The following is a 16241-nucleotide window of genomic DNA, read 5'->3' as shown; positions in this document are numbered from 1 at the left end:
CTGAATTGTTCACACAGCATGTGATTATTCATTTATTATTCATTATTCATTAATGGGCTAAAATGATCAGATATATTTATTATTAAAAAAAATAAATCTCCTTATCCATTTTGTGCAAAAATACTGATTCACTGCTATTCCCCATTTCCATTATAATTCCATCTAGCTGAGGAAACTTCAGCATGTGAGCATAGCATGTGTGTTTTCAAATTTCCAAATTACATATTCCATTGTTGATAGTCTGTCTGAGGAGCTGAAATGAGTGGCTCAAGAGTTATTTATGGACAATGAAGCCTTTCACCTCCAAGGCATTGATTTTAATGTCTGAACCCTACATCCAGAGACAGAATTATATTTATGCTGTGCTGCGTGTATTATGTGAAATCAATTGGTAGTGTCAGCTCCAAGTAGACAAGCGCCCAGGTAAAAACCATGGGGAAAAAAACCCCAACCCAAAACGCAACAAAAAAAAAACCAAACAAAATTATTTGGATGAGGAAGGTGAATGTATAGGAAAAACGTAGTAGCTGAGGAGACAACAGGGTTGGGATATGGTTTGATGAGGTGAGCCCAGAGGATTCTGGAGGAAACTAGAGCATGTGTCACTCCATGGAGCTGGAAGTGCAATGGAACCAAAAACCAAAGAAGAGCGATGCATGGTACGAACTCAGCTTGCTGCTTCGCCTTCTGGTTTCTCATGAATGCAAAGGGGATTTTCTTCCCCTTCTTTGTAGAATGAAGTCCTCTGTTTATGTAGAGCAGAGCAGAGTGAAGTAATGAGAGCTGTAGTTCTTTAATGATCCAAGTCATAAGGATTTATGACCCATTTTACAGCAATGTTGCCAACACCTTCCTAGTCACAAAAGCCTGCAAGGACTACTGATCAGGTTCTTGTATCATGTCCTTTCTCCTCAGAAAAGCCTTTTGAACCTTTTCAGTTTCACGGTCACAAGTCTTGTCTATGCTGAGTGTTTTCTTAGCATTCTCCATTGTTTCAACATCCATGCAGGTCCACCGGCAGTAGCAAGGGTGCAGTTTTTAATGACAGGTGGTCTGGATAGCTACAGGCACTTTATGCTACTTCCCTCTAAATTTTCTGGGTAGGATTAGGTGAGTGATGAAACATGGGTGTTGTTTTTGCCCTAAAGCTCCTGCAATTCCTAGGACTAGTGGAGCTGCACTGATAGCACAGATGGCAGTTTTGCCTGAAAGCCGAAAAACAGACCACGGAACAGTGAGTCATTGCCCTGCATCATTCCCCTCTCATAGAAGATAATATTTTCATACCTGTTATTGCATATTTGGAAGAGTTAGTACGTAACTTTCAACATTGTTCTACATAATTTTTTCAGTAATATATTTTTTCTTGTAAAAGCAGTCAAGACTAAAGTATATAAGAATATTTTCTTGCATGTGTGAGCACCAGGGAATCAGATCTGAATGTCATGTTTGAGGTTATACTCAACTGCAGGCCCTAGGGATTGGGTCACAGGCAGTCATACTATATTGACACATCTATATTTATAGGTAGCATCTTTATTTTCGCTAGTGTGTCCACTGAAATTAAAATAAAGTTAGAAAGACAAGAGAGCTGTATAATGTACTCGGTTAAAAAAGAACTTTTTACTTAATATGAAACTTCATGCTTTTGTTCTATTTCCAACAAAGCTGTTTATCCTGCATATATACAGTTTCTAGGCCTCCCTTTTGATTTTACCTTTGTTGTTACATTACAAAATAATCATATTCCATTTTGTTCCCTTAAACTCAGAAATAATGATTTTGTAGTCAATGGCCAAGAATCGAGGCCACTGGAAAATACCAGCTCACAAATGCTCTAGGAGTGACCTAACATTGACATTAAATCACACTTCATTTCTAAAGAAATTGAGCTCTCCAGTTAGTAAAGGCACAGAAACAACAGAGTCATTATACCACAATCTCCTTTGAAATACTTAATTGTTTCACTTCCTGGATTAACAGGAGATTAAATATTTATGTTTAAAATTACTGAAACTACGAATATTTGAGATTTTTCTACATATATCTTCCCTATTTTTCCTCCACTTCAAAAATCATTTATACTAATAAAAATAGCTTCTTCTATCTAATCAAATTTCTGTTAATTGAATGTGGGAACTGAGCCACTGAGGATGTGATTCACCCAAGGTCACCCCGGAAGCCTCTGGCAGAGGCATATGAGAACCCAGGTATTTTGAGTTACGAGAAACACCATCACTTTTGCCTATTTCCAGTATCCTCACAACAGTAACATGTATCAGCAAACACTGACCTGGTAGACTCCACATGTGCCACATGTGACTAATATACAGGAAGGTGGTCCTCACGTAGAGAAACCAAATCATCTCTGTATACTTATTTTCTCCCTAACATTTGATCATTATCTCTTTATTTGCATTTCAGTAATGTCTAAGGAGGTTCTGCATACTGTACAAATATACAATAGCAACAAAAACAAAGGTTTGCAAGTGCAGAGCTTGAAACCTTGATCTCCTTTTTCATATCTTCATTTTCCAGTATTTTTTCTCGGTATGTGTCAGAAAATGCTTTGAATTTCACGGAGTTATCTACACTTCTTTTTTATATAGTGTTGTGGCCTGTGTCAATACAACTCAATTTGCTATTATTACAACTATTACTTAAACTGTGCTAGCTGCTCCATACAGTGAAGTAGTACTGCTGGGTTCAGGCTCATGTCTTACAACTTCTGGAAGACTGAAGTGTGTGGAAGGCAAAAAACCCCACTCAATTTATTTTAGGCTTGATCCCTAATCCCCTGATTGCCAAAATCCATTGAAAGCCTCTTGGGATCTTTCTGAGGAGAGGCAAACACAAATTTTCTCCATATATGAAATACTTGTGGAGGGTCAGATACATGGAAAAATTGGGTTGAGAGGCCGGAAGAAGTCAGGTGATGGCAGATCCAGTAAGTTCCCAGAAAGAGACTTAATTGTCCTGTGAGTCCAGGATACTTCTTCCCTAGAGCATCAGCTGGATCCTGAAGTGGGATAGAAAGCTGGCTGAACACTTTTTAATCTTCCTTCTTTACTGAATTTCAGAACATGGTATGGATTGTTTTTACCACACTACAAATTAGAGTTGCCTCATGTTTACTTCATATCCCCAGGTCTGCATCAGAAGCATTTCTGTGGAGCTGAGAACTCACCTTGCAGATTCTTTAGACCAGCAGGTCAATTTAAAGTAACCGCTTCATCCCGTGTCTGTGCTTAAACATGACACCAGAGTTTTCAACCTGAAGTACTGAATTAGCATCATTGAACTAGCTATGGAAGAGTTTGCATTGAAATGTCATCTGGAATTGATATTCCACACTGGAAAAAATAGGCAATGTGTGTTTCTTTGATGTAAATATTTTAGAAAGTCTAAACACAAAGGCTGCGTCTGATTCCATCATATTTTGGATAGACTCTAGGTAAGTGTTGCAGAATAGAATCAAGTAGCGCTTCCAGCCTTTATTCAATAGAAAGCACAAATTTCACATGACCTGTCAAAATATATTTTAACAGGACAGAAAGTAGGAGAGAGAAACATGTGACAAAAGGTTATCATGTCACTTAATCCATATAGGAGGACATGAACATCCCAGGGTGGTGAGCACAATGTAAGAACTTTAAGAAGACAGAATTTTATTAGGCTCCTCTATCTAAAATCTGTAGCACAAACCCAGAATTTTTTGATTAAGGTCCAATTTAAAAATGCATTAACTTTTTAATTGAGAACATGGCTCAGAATCAGCAGTTCTGATGATCTTAGCATAGCATGGAAAATAATGTTGGATAACTAAGCCTGCATTTAAGCAGAGAAAACCCTTGATCTTTTACTGCATAGGCACAGATGGACTATCATTCAAATGCTGAAAGGCTTGAACTCTCCTATCCAAATGCATGCAAAGGGGGTGTCAAACCCCTCAAGGCTCATGAAAAAGCTTGTCCCTTGGGGGAGCCAAGGAGAGCACTCTCAGGAACTCGGAGGGAGTTAAGTGAACTCTGAAAGCATCTGGGGATCTTCCCTCTCTTTTCTACAGACCTGAAAGTCTAGGAGACAGAAAGAAAGCCTCGGGCTGAGTTCTCACATTATTCTCCCCAGCTCCCTGAAGACCTGCTGACAGCTCCCTGTTTACCAGGAAGTTTGCTGAGGAGGAAAAGGAGGGAGGTCCTAATACTTCCTTTCTACTGCTTCTTCCTGCACCCTTCAATTCCTTAATGTCCTATTCCTCACCCTCACGGCACCAGACGAAGACTTAAGAAGCACAAATCATAGCGAAAGAACACAGCTCCAGAAGGAAAAAGAAAGGGACAGAGAGCACGGAGGTTATGCCAATTCCAAGAGAGTCGCGAGGTCAGCTTCAGCATCCTGTGCCAAAGTGCAAATCTGGCACCGATCTATTCTCCGAACACAGCACAGCCTTGACACTGCAAAGCAAGACACAGAGCCCTCAGCAAATCACACCCACTAGCTTGCTCTCACACAACAGCCTGGAGGTCCACAGCAATGAGGGGGGAGCTAGTCTCCACTCTTCTGGCACAAGAGGTGTTTCAGGACTGAAAAGCAGACATGCCACTTGGGTTGCAAAAGCCTCTTGTCCTGAGGTTCTCCCTTAGGAATCCTGTGGGATAGCTGTGGAAAAAGCATGTATGGTGATTTCTCGATCCGAAGTGGATGGATAGGATCTGCAGCCTAAGAGTCTTATCCTGCATCAACTGGAGGAGTTTTGGATGAGGCCAGTGGGCTAACTGGTTCTTCAGCAGCTGGGATCCATTGCTGAGAAGTTTCTAAAACCAAGCTGTGACAACTATCAGTCTAACAGTTATATTTTTGGTACCAGCTCATTGAGATGGATTTTTTTTTTTTAAATTTCAGGTGTATTTTCTATAATTTATAGAGGCATCCTTAGTACAGAGAAGTAATTAGCAAAACTTCCACTGGTTTCGTGGGAGCAGAATCTCACCCTCCACCTCTCAAACTCCAGAAATGTAGTATCATGTTTACTTCAGGGCCCTGAGGAAACCCTGCAATAACAGTGCTAATCTTGCATTGCAGAGCTTCTCCATCTCAACACAATTTCGTGGAGGCTGACATCTCCTTCTGCCCCCATACTCTCAGAGGCTCTGAAGAAGAAAAGTTTTCCTGTATTTGGAACTCGTTCTTGGCCTCTTATTTTATTGCAGAATTTTCAAACCTTTTTTTCCTCTTTTTAATCTAGAAGGCACCAAAGTTGATTGCTAAAATCATGGGGTAGGCTGTGATTGTGGCCAGAATGGGTTTGTCCTCTTTGATACAATTTTCAGGTGAGGACTCTTTTTTTAACATGTCTTCTTTATTTCATCTACTGGTTGTAGCTGGGGATTATTTAGGCTGAATTCAAAATCTGCCACAGACAATCTTTTATCATCTAGATTGTTGTTCTTCTGCATTTAACTTACATAAATGGTGTGCACTTCACAAGAAATAGAAAATAGAAAAAGAAAAGAAATAGAAAAATTGGACACTCCTTTCAACACATTCTGTGTTATATAGCCACCTCGCTCTATGGAAATGCTTTTATTTCAAGTAGCTGGGAGAGAAAAACCTTCCTAACTTTAAAGTGGTTTTTATTGCATTAAAGAAAGAGAAAGAGAGACTGTCAAATCCCATTTCATTTTTAAAGTTAACTGTAAAGTTTTAATTAGGTCCTCTGAACAAGGATTCTGCAATGCTTTATGTTGAAGAGTTAGCAATAGTACACTATCCACTGACTTCCATCATTAAGTTCAATTGACAAAGGCCAACACAACTCTTTTCTTTGTAACTTTGTAACCATTTATGTTTGAGGTGAAGATGTTAACACAGAAATTTTGTGAGCTGGGAACGACTACGAACTCTATCATTGTAATTTATGACCTTTCATCTAAGGCCAAATGTAAAGGCAATGGCGATTGTTCTATATCTCAAGGCCAGCACATAGCAGATGTATGAAATTTGGAGTGTTAGACATAAACTTTTATTACCAAATTATAAATAATTTCTACCACTTACAATGTTCACCTTTCAAGTTCATCTTGATTAAAATGCAAGGGCAGCATCTTGCTGATTTCCATGAGTTATGCATCTGAAAAAGCTCTGTTGTAGTACATTGCAAAAGGATAAAGCAATGCAGTATTTAAAAGAATCTACTGATAGCAAGGTATGTGACATTTTAGATCAAAATCCTTTTTCATTTAGATGATAAACAAACAAGCAGAAGAGAATCATTAGCCAATGATGCCTTAATTTCATTTTCACTCTCGAAGATTTGAAATATTTAAGGAGTCCGCTGAATGTGAATTACTTCAATCCTTTGAAGACCACCTTCTTGAGGTCACTGGGGTTTTTTCACTCAGGAAATAACACATTCTTTAGGTTGTCTACTAACAGATGTGATGACATAATCTTCCTGAACATACAAGGTGGGAATTGTCTTCCCAGGTGTGAATCACACTACATTAAAGTGCTCAACAACATATGCCTTCCCTCATGAAGGTTAATTTACCTGCTTTGAGACCTATGGCAAACCAAGGAAAATTACCTAAGATTTGGATACATGACTTGGTCTCAAACCATGAAAGATGGGAGCCAAGGATACAAAATTTGCCAATCTCAATGCCCATGATTCAAAATAGATGTGTTTGTGAGGTTAATAGGATATGAAGCAGGAAAGTAGAAGAATTTTGTTGACTGACATCAAACAACCAAAATATCTACACACATAGGAACTGTAACTAAATATACGCCTAAGCTATCTAGAAAGCAGACTGTTGATCAGAAGGCAAAATAGCTCATCAGGTTCCGATGGCTAGCAAAAAAAAGAAATGCAAGCTACAAAGACAAACTTGTAAGAAATAAAACAAAGAGGGAAGGTCCTAAATCATAAAATATCCCTAGCTGGACTTGCAAAATTGTCATGAATATTTACTAGTCCAAGCATGAAAAATCTACTTGCCCAGTCTTCATCACAGTTCGGTAACAATGAAAACCAGAATATTCCCTGATCAAAATATTACGCACTGAAGCCAGGCGGCCAAATAAAACTTTGCAAGCCTGCTCCCTGGAGTATCTATTTTATGTTCCTTTTCTGCTTCAAGTACTAGGTATAATCAAGCACAGTTGGATGCTCCTGATTAACATGATGGTTGCCTGGAAACATGGGCACAATGTTGCCCAACTTTCCTGGCCGTTCCTGTTCTTGAACTCTGGGACAGTCAGGTGAACTTGGTCAGGTTTGCAAACCTCGACTCGTAAAGCCTTTTAGCCTAAGCTTGGGGGAAAAAATAAGTTACTGGCTACATGTTCAAAAAGAGAAGATAATTCTTTAAAGAAGGGAGAATACAAATCTGTATTCTGAAAAGCCACAGCACATTTTCTTCATATCCCAAGAATTAAAGAGCTTCAACAAGATACTAAATCAATACTGGAAGAAAAAATCCAGTCCAGAAGCTTTCACAGCTGATTAACTCCTGTCACAGTACAAAATACCTTAAAAAAAAAAAAAAAAGTTTCCAGACATCAGGGGGTAGCTGGGGAAAAGGGGAAAAGGTGGGTGAAAAGATGAGAAGACAAAAGTTTATCTTCCTGTTGTGCCGTGTTCTTTCCAGGTGACATTTGAAAAAAATCTCTTTGATTCTATGTTCGCTAACTCACCCGTGAAACAAACCGAGCAACACTTCCCAGCCCAGCTACACCACAGCCTGTGAGGCACTCACTCACTTCTCTGGTAAAGCCCACGTAAAACAAGATCAATTTGGGATTAACAGGATCACGTTAGAGTAGAATATAATTACATACTGGATCGTATAATTGTTCCGTAAGAAATCGATGTGACATTATTGTGGATGTAAGTGTAAGCAAGCCACAAAAATACACATTTCCGTGAAGAAATCGGGCGTTTGGCTATGGAAGAGCCTGCGGGTGCCACGGGTGAAGCCCTGGCAGCACAGCCTGGAGGCTTTTGGGGAGTTAGATGAGAAGCCAACTGTGCTTTTGCGTCGCCAGAGTGCTAAACCAGCCCCCACAGACCGAGCGCAGGCTCGGGGACGGCGGCACCCACCCAACCCACGCACTCGGTGGGGAGACGCGACCCGCGAGCTGTGGGGCCGCGGTCCGCACACGCCGCCAGCCGGCCTCACCGTGCGGGCCCGGCCGAGGGCGGAGGGCCGGCAGTGTGGGGGCAGTGGGCAGTGTGGGGGCACTGTGGGGGCAGTGGGCGGGCAGGGCCGCGCAGGGGGAGCCGGACGAAGAGGAGGAGGAGGAGGAGGAGGAGGAGGAGGAGGAGGAGGAGGAGGAGGAGGAGGAAGCGGTGGCGGGGGAGCGGCCCGCCCCAGGCCCCGCCTCAGGCCCCGCCCCGCGCGCTCTCGCGCCCGGCGCGGTTTGTCCCTGCCGCCGCGCCGTAGCGGGGCGGCGCTGATTGGGCGCGAGCGCGGCGGGCGGCGGGCCCTGGGAAGGGGCGGAGGAGGCGGCGGTGAGTGCGGGGCGGGCCTGGGCCGCCGGCCGGGGAGCGGCGGCTGTCCGGTTATGTGGGCGGGGGGCTCCTGTGTGGCGCGGGTAACCCCCCGCCGCGTGCGGCAGCTGTTGCTTCTGGGGGTTTTTGGTTTGTTGCCCCCCCCCCCTTTTTTTTTCTTTTTTTAAGCATCGTCAGTAAAGCTTCACACTGCGTCTGGGGTTTCTGTCAGGGGCGTTTATCAAAACCCGTTTCGCGCCGTTTTAGCAGGTTTTGAACACGCAGCTTTCGCGGCGGCACGTGAAACCGGATCGCGTTTACCTTGGGGCGATGGGGGTGCGGGGGGGCAGCCCCGGCGGCCCAAAACGTGCTTGTTTTTCAGGAAAGCTTCGGCTCTAAAGTGCCCCGCGGTGTGTGTGGATAGGGAAACCAGCGGCCGTCCGCGCCCGGCTGGAGTGCGGTATTGCGGGTTGCCGCAGAAAGCAAGCAGCAAAAAGTTGACACTGTGCTGGGTGTCAGCGTTAGCGCTGTGTTCTACCAGGGATGTAAAATGCAGGATATTACTTAGACAAAGGGACGTTAAAGAAGAAGTTAGGCGGTACTGACTGAGGGAGGGTCTCATACCAAACCGGTACGTGCAGTGTCTGCTGCACTGTGAGTTTCTGAATTGCAGCATCTTTTCAGGTCTCTACAACTTAATCACAAGCTTTAATTCTAAACTTAGTCTAAATGAACTGATTCACTTGAAGGCATCCTTTCAAATTTGTTCTTTGCTCATATTTGTGAGCCAAGATCAAAAATCCTCTTGCTGTTCCAGCACAGACTTCTGTGTATAGAGCAGGTACTGGCTTCTCCCTCCATCCGCTAAAGGTATCAACCACTTGCTATGGCTTAGCTCTCTAATTTTAGTAAAGCAACTTTAGCAAAAGGTATTACAGAGATGATGAGGCCTTTGCCTCTGTTGGAAGTTTACAAAATGCACAGTTTGGCAAACAAGGATTCTTATTTTTCAGAAGTTACAAAAATGCCAAAGGGAAAGTTGAACGCTATGGCTCTGGGAGCTCTGTCTCTTTGCTTCTACCCTTCAGGTTTTGCTTTTATTTCCTTCAATATTTTCTCCTACTGGAAGTATTAAGAGTTAGGGGACTGCTTGTCTATACTGACTGTTTAAAGACCATATGTGAGGGTGTTGCTTATCCAGATGTTTTTTCTCACTTCTTTTCCTAGCTTACCAAAGAAGATCAAGATGAGTCTGCGGAAGCAAACCCCTAGTGACTTCCTAAAACAAATCATTGGAAGGCCAGTTGTCGTAAAATTAAATTCTGGTGTTGATTATCGAGGTAAGTTCTCCATCTGTCTCTCACACTGAGTAAAGTAATTGTTTGGGGAGGCTGGAACAGATGCATTGCTTTTGAAAAGCAAAACAGTGTGATTCAGAATCTTGGAGTATGTAAATGTAGATCTTAGAATGGTGACATTAAAAATAGAAATTCATCTCTGGAGAAACTGATGAAAAGGAGGTTAATGGTGGATTTAAGAGATTAAAATTACTTATCTCAGTCACTAGTGTCTGTAGTCACAGATGGTTAGACTGGAGTCTCTGGATGAATCTGAGTTTCTAAACTGATATATGTAAAGATTAGCTGGAATTACAATTCCTGAAATGGCCAGGCAGTCCCCTTTTCAGTACTCTGATAGCAGCCCTTGTCAGAACTACCCTGTTCTTCATCTTCCTGTTCTTCAACTCCTAGTATAGACCTTGGTCCAGAAAAGCTTCAAACAGTGAACTGTGCTATCAGTCATAAGCCTACTCTTATACGAGGGATGAAAGAGTTATTTACATTCTTGGCTAAACAAATGCCTAGACACTTTTGAATCAAGACTCACAGAGGTACAGGAGAAAGCCTAGTCTGGCTTTTGCTGCTACATGCCCAGTTCATTTTAACACAGTCCAGCAGTTTTATTCCAGAACTCTTCAGCCTATCTGTATGCCTTCATGCACTGCATGTAGGATTACGGGGGTTTTTAACCAGTAAATTAAATTTATCTGTTCAGTAAAATGTCCTGGTCCTACTCCCGTTAGGATAAAACTCTCAGCCTGTCCAATTTTTTTAGCAGTATCTGAACTTAATTAAAACTATCATATATCTCCTAGTGTGCCCAATTTAGACATTTTATCTGGAATGACTTAAACATTATGGTTCTGCTCCAGATCACTGCTTCAGATAGGTTTAATTCCATTGGCTCAGCTTAGCACTTTTGAGAGATTTGTTTGTGCTGTGACAAGGAATCTGTATTGTGACATTTTTAAATTGTTCTTGCTCACTGACAGAGCAAGAAGTACCGCTTTGTCCCTTCCTGTTCCTCTTTAGTGTCTCAGCTGACAGAATTTACAAACTGTCATTTCTTTGAGAAATATTTTGTGAGCACTTCAGGTGGGGTTGGTGGCTTAAAAACTTCACTGCTCCTCATTGGTCTTTGGCCCCTGTAAATTCTTGCTTGCAGGAGAATGTAGCAACAGCTCATTAAAGTCAATTAAAGCAAGTCCTCATATACCTAAAGGTACACACAAGGTGGGCCAAACCAGATGTGGTTTTGAGATGCACTCTTTTCTTTGAGAACATTGGTACCTTCTGCTCGGTAAGATCCATTTGTAACTGCAGATAAACTACTCAACTTTCCCCTCAAAGCTAGTTTAACATGCTTACAGTCAGACCTACCTGGAATTGAACCATAGTTCCTTTGAACACCCTTATTTGTTACTGGATTTTTCCCCCTCCCTTCCTTATTTCCCTCTGCTCTCCTTCCTTCACACTTGATGTGATCCTGCAGTTAAAAACCTGTGTACTGTTCTCCTTTGAAAAATATGCACTCAGTTCATTTTCTGCAGAAATTTGACGCCATTTGTAAAAGCCAAACATGAAAAAAGCCAGCATCTCAGGCTTTTGTTGCAGACCTGTCTAGATTTCCCCTCTAGGCTGTGTTGCTAATTTTGTGTCTGTACTTCCACGCTCCGAGCCACCGTACACACAAACGTGGCCTAATACAAGTGTAACTGTGAAATGTCTTGATGCACTGCCAAGTGCTGCGCACATCTAAGGGAAGAAGCCGTGGGAAAGTATCAGTGATAAATTAATATGTATGATTTCTGTGTGTAGAGAGGGGTATATACATTAAAACATCTCTACGTATAGATCAAACAGATCAAATATTAGCCAGGATGGGCAGTGACAATATTTAATGCCACTAGCAGCCTGAGAGTAAACACAGAGAAAAGGAGGAAGAGAATGAAACGACTATGAATGCACTCCAGGAACAAGAGAGTTTGAAAATACTGCGTTTATGGTAGCTTAAGAAAATCCACACAGTCAAATTTTAATTCTAAACAAACATTGTTTGTTTTCTATTGTTATATGGAGCACTCAGAATTACTGGAGTGAAAAAGAGTCCTGACTTTTGTTTGGAATTTTTACTGCATTTAGTAACACTTTGTGAGTAGTCAGTTCTTCCTATTTGTGTGGAAACAGGGGAGAAAAACAAAGGAAAATAATCATCCTCAACCATTACAAGTTGGCAGGACAACTTGAATTCCTAATTATTTAATGGAAGATATTACAGTAACACTTCAATGAGAACGTGTCCTAGAGGAGCTTTCTCAGACTGGAGTTTTCTCTCCCCAAGTACTGCCAGTACACTGTATTTCAAGTTTTAATGCCAGGTAGATAAATTAGGTGTTTTTCAATTTATTTTAGTAATATTTTCTGTGTGTGAAAGGATGAAGTCAGGAAAACACACATGCAAGATGGAGATAATTAATACAGCTTTTTACAAGTTGTTTTATGTGCCTGACTAACAAATCAGATTGCATTCTCTGTGCAATTCTTTACACCTGTTAATCCCCACATTCAGTTCCTTACATAAACAGTCTGAGATGGCCATGGTTCTGATCTTAAGGGTGGCTGTAGATGCCGAGGAGTGATTCTGAATGAAAAAATGCCGTTGTGCCTCCAGCACACAGGAACTACTGTGTGAACAAGGCACAGTCTTCAGCTGGGGCTATGAGAAGCAAGAGCATCAACACTGGGCTAAAATGAATGTTACACAAATGCATCTTTCCCTGATCAAAAGCACATCTAATATTACAAGTGGCAGAGATTTTTTTCTTGAGTCGTATTGAATAAACAGTGTGATTTTGGTTTTGTGGGAAGATTTCAGTGTCATTTGAAAACCCTTTGTCTGTTGAAAATTATGTAGAATTTTGTTTACATCAAAAGAGCCAATTGCAGCCAATGTTCTTCTAGATCTGTAAGCATGAAGATAAATATGAAAAAGTGTGTATGGTGTCCTCCTGTATTAAAAGAGCTGTTTTTCAGCTATATCCTTCACAAGTTTTGATGAAAACTATATTTTCATAGCCTTGCCCTTAGGTTATCCAGTTACACTTAATGCCACAGGTTCTTTTCAGGTGTGTGGCTTTAAAGCACAAGTGAGAAGAGACAACTTAAACTTTCAAAGTAGAAATTGTCAATCTTTTGAAAGTCATGACTTAATGATTTCTTTTTCCCCCCAACTTTTACATCAACTGAAAATTGCCACTAAAGTGCCAGGGATTCCTCACTCCCAGCTTAATTCTTTGAAGAAGACTCTGATCTACTGACTCATCTGGCCAAGCCTGGGCTTTTAGTTTGTTATGAAGATACAGGTTTTTTCAGTGCTAGTCAAACACAATGTGGTGTTGTTCATTTTAAAATAAGTTTAAGCTGATTCACTTTTAAACTCTCACTGTCTTCAGGTGTCCTGGCTTGCCTGGATGGGTATATGAATATAGCTCTGGAACAGACAGAAGAATATGTAAATGGACAGTTAAAGAACAAGTACGGGGACGCATTTATCCGAGGAAATAATGGTAACTTCTCCTCCTTATCTTACGCTCATTAGAAGATTGTGTTTTGATATTTACTTCTGAATTTAAGGAGTGGATGAGATGTAAGCAAGCTGCCTGTAAGAATATTAGTTTTAGGCTTTCTTGGAAACCTTAACATGTTTGCTTTTTACAGTTTCACTTCTCAGTGTCTGTGTTTTTCTGCATTCCTGTGACCTCTGAACTTGAAGTTCATTCTGAGGAGCATGCTCTTTTCTAGCCTTCCTTAGAGTTTATTTCCTGTCATTTGACACGTTTACTCTTTTGCCCTTACTGCCTGCTCAGATGGCCTCTGCTCCTTAGAAGTTTCTGTATTTTGCTAGGCAAACTACCACGTAAATTAATGATACAGTACAAATATTGATGACACTAATATTTTCTTGTGATGTAATAGTGCAGACTTGAATGAATGCTGTTTTTTAGTACTGGAGGCTATTTTCATCTTTTTGAGTAAAGATTTTACCACGAGTCAAGAAAACCGCTTGTAGTTTACTATTGAGCCTTTGAATATCCCAGTGCAGTAGGTAGATTTTAATGCACTTCAAGGACAATCCCAGGCTCCTGAAATGACACTGTGGTACCAGTTAGGCTGTAATAGCAGGACGTGCCAGGGAGAAGAATAGCTAAAAATAGAAAAAAGGTTCACAAGTCAGATGTGAAGAGACTTTGTGGAGAAGGTAAATAAAGCAGAGTTTGACCAAGTTCCTTGAGAGGCAGATGGCGAGCAGGAAAGAGGGAGGGCATAAAAAGAAACAAGAACAGAAAGAGTCAAAGAGAACGTGGCACCAGTGTGAAAGAGTGTTTTGGGAGGAGAAGTAATCCTTGAGTGAGGCCAGATGCTTTTTGCAACGTATTTGGATTATTATGCTAAGGAGTGCAGTGACATCGCAGCTGGAGAATCAATTATGGAAATAAGAATCTATTCTAAAAGTCGAAACAAATGGATGAGAGGCAGGAGGCTGAAGAACAGGCTGAGCAGAGAACTTCAAACATCCCAGGTTTAGGAGCATGATGCAGTTTCATGTTGTGCATGGATCTGTTCTGAGTTATCACCAGGCAAGCAGGTGGAAGGTGTCTGCTGCTTCATAGGTAATTGTTACCTTTGCCTTATGTGCTTGTGATTTCCAGCTTTTGTTGAAAGATATTAGTGCTAGCATCTGACACCTGTAACTCTGCTGCTTAGAAACTCTCATGCTTCCCTCAGTAATGCTACGGGGTAGCTGGCTTCATTCTCCCTCTGTTCAGCCTGCTGGAGTGTAGTTTGGCTATGAACACTATAAATACTGAACTGAACTAATACCTAGTGTGTAAATTTGACCGCATTTCTTAAAACCTGAACTTAAACGTTTCCTAACTTTGTTCATGCTGAATGGGATTCATTACAACGTTGCTTTACAAGCCCTGGAAATAAGATGTTTTAAATAAACAGGCTCCTGCACGTTATTTACCAGGGCCCGCTCATGCGTGCTGCTTTCTCCTTTTCACAGTACTGTACATAAGCACACAGAAGAGGAGGATGTGAAGATGCCAGGAAGAGGCTGTTTTGTACTTGTGAACCTCTTCGAAGTGATGAGCCCTATTTGATTTGTATTTAGTAATCCACAGGTGAAATACACAAATGTGTTAATGGTTTTTTTTTTTCAAATAAATAAGTGTAAACTTCCTGAATGTGTGTTGTTTCCATGCATTGCTTTGTTCCACTGTTCAGAAAAAAATAAATAAGAGAAGCATGTAGTACTGCTGCAAGACTAATTCAAAGCAACAGCTTGCTTAATTATGTGAAAAGTTACAGAAGTACTGATTGGAAAGTAAGCAGGCATGGAGTAATTGCAAATCACACCCTTGTATTGATGGCAAAACAATAGTTTAACTGATGCTGGGAAGGAAAATGCTAATGTTTTGGTGACAGTAACCTGTCCCTTTTGGGAAACACAGGGTCAGCTTTATATGCCAATCTAGTACTAGTCATAGGGTAAAAAGTTCAGCTGTCAAAAAAATTTTGAATTGTGGATTGAATCATGGGCTGTAACAGTGACACCTCAACAACCAGGGGTGGGGAAGGAATTGAATCAAATGGAAGAAAAGCCCTGAGGGCAAGAAGAAAGCTGTGTGCCAGCTGGGGAAGTCAGCCACAGGTGAAAAGCTCTGTTGGTGTGCCAATGCAGCCAGTAGCTGCTGCATCTCCTGCCTCTGTACCCCCACCCTACCCCAGTTGCAGTTACCCTTTTTTCCTGCATCTCTACCAAACACAATGGACTTCTTCAATAAAAAGCAGTTGTAACTAGTATCTGAATCTACTTCTGAAAACAGAGAGGGAATCTAAAGCTTTCTTACACATGCCATACATATCCTCTTCAGACAGTTCACTCTTTCTCCCATCCACTGCCCCCTCAACCTCGTACCATCTATATGTCCTCTTTCTTTACATGTTAGCCAGAAACAAGAACAAATACATTAAGCTTATAGTATGGCATATACTTTAAGGGAGGGGGAACCTCTGTGCAGGCATTGGAGTCAGAACTTGTTTAATATTTTGCAACAATGCTCCCAGATAATCAAAGCCCAGCGAGTAAATCAGCTCAGCTTACATGGATACTTACACCAATTTATAAAATCTTTTCTCCTTTTACATGTAGTCAGCCAAGGGAAAAAAAAACAAAACAAACAACTGAGCGTTCAGTTATCTCTTCATCCGAGTGTTACTGCATTTAACATCCAGATACTCGGCGTGTACAAAGTTACAAGTTAGGGTAATGTACCTCATGGTGAGGTTATTTAGCAAATTTTTAAAATTAGTTTTCTGAAGCCCTGCTTTATTCTTTGGGC

At 41.2% G+C, this 16241-nt stretch overlaps 1 protein-coding gene across 3 annotated transcripts; it reads left to right on the top strand.

Annotated features, from left to right (window-relative positions):
- The first annotated feature begins 8415 nt into the window (after positions 1-8415).
- On the top strand, positions 8416-15083 carry LSM6 (LSM6 homolog, U6 small nuclear RNA and mRNA degradation associated). 3 transcript variants are annotated; one of them, XM_074903865.1, is made up of 4 exons: positions 8416-8515; positions 9722-9834; positions 13287-13400; positions 14903-15083. In XM_074903865.1, the coding sequence occupies exons 2-4, from the start codon at positions 9741-9743 to the stop codon at positions 14935-14937; spliced, it is 243 nt and encodes an 80-aa protein (XP_074759966.1). In that variant the 5' UTR covers positions 8416-8515; positions 9722-9740; the 3' UTR covers positions 14938-15083. The 3 variants fall into 3 exon arrangements, with proteins under 3 accessions (XP_074759966.1, XP_074759967.1, XP_074759968.1); XM_074903866.1 differs by lacking the exon at positions 8416-8515 and adding an exon at positions 8527-8644; XM_074903867.1 differs by lacking the exon at positions 8416-8515 and adding an exon at positions 8673-8764.
- Positions 15084-16241: the final 1158 nt, after the last annotated feature.

Source organism: Athene noctua, chromosome 4, assembly GCF_965140245.1.
Source record: "Athene noctua chromosome 4, bAthNoc1.hap1.1, whole genome shotgun sequence".
NCBI classification, from domain to species: domain Eukaryota; kingdom Metazoa; phylum Chordata; class Aves; order Strigiformes; family Strigidae; genus Athene; species Athene noctua.
Note: the sequence above shows the minus strand (reverse complement) of the source record. Positions and strands in the feature narration are given on the sequence as shown.

What these genes read in the sequence shown, in the direction of transcription:
- LSM6 (XM_074903865.1), top strand. Translation starts at nt 9,741, where the DNA reads ATGAGTCTGCGGAAGCAAACCCCTAGTGACTTCCTAAAACAAATCATT. An exon ending in TTCTGGTGTTGATTATCGAG is followed by an intron (nt 9,835 to 13,286) that starts GTAAGTTCTCCA and finishes CACTGTCTTCAG; the next exon opens with GTGTCCTGGCTTGCCTGGAT. An exon ending in ATTTATCCGAGGAAATAATG is followed by an intron (nt 13,401 to 14,902) that starts GTAACTTCTCCT and finishes TCCTTTTCACAG; the next exon opens with TACTGTACATAAGCACACAG.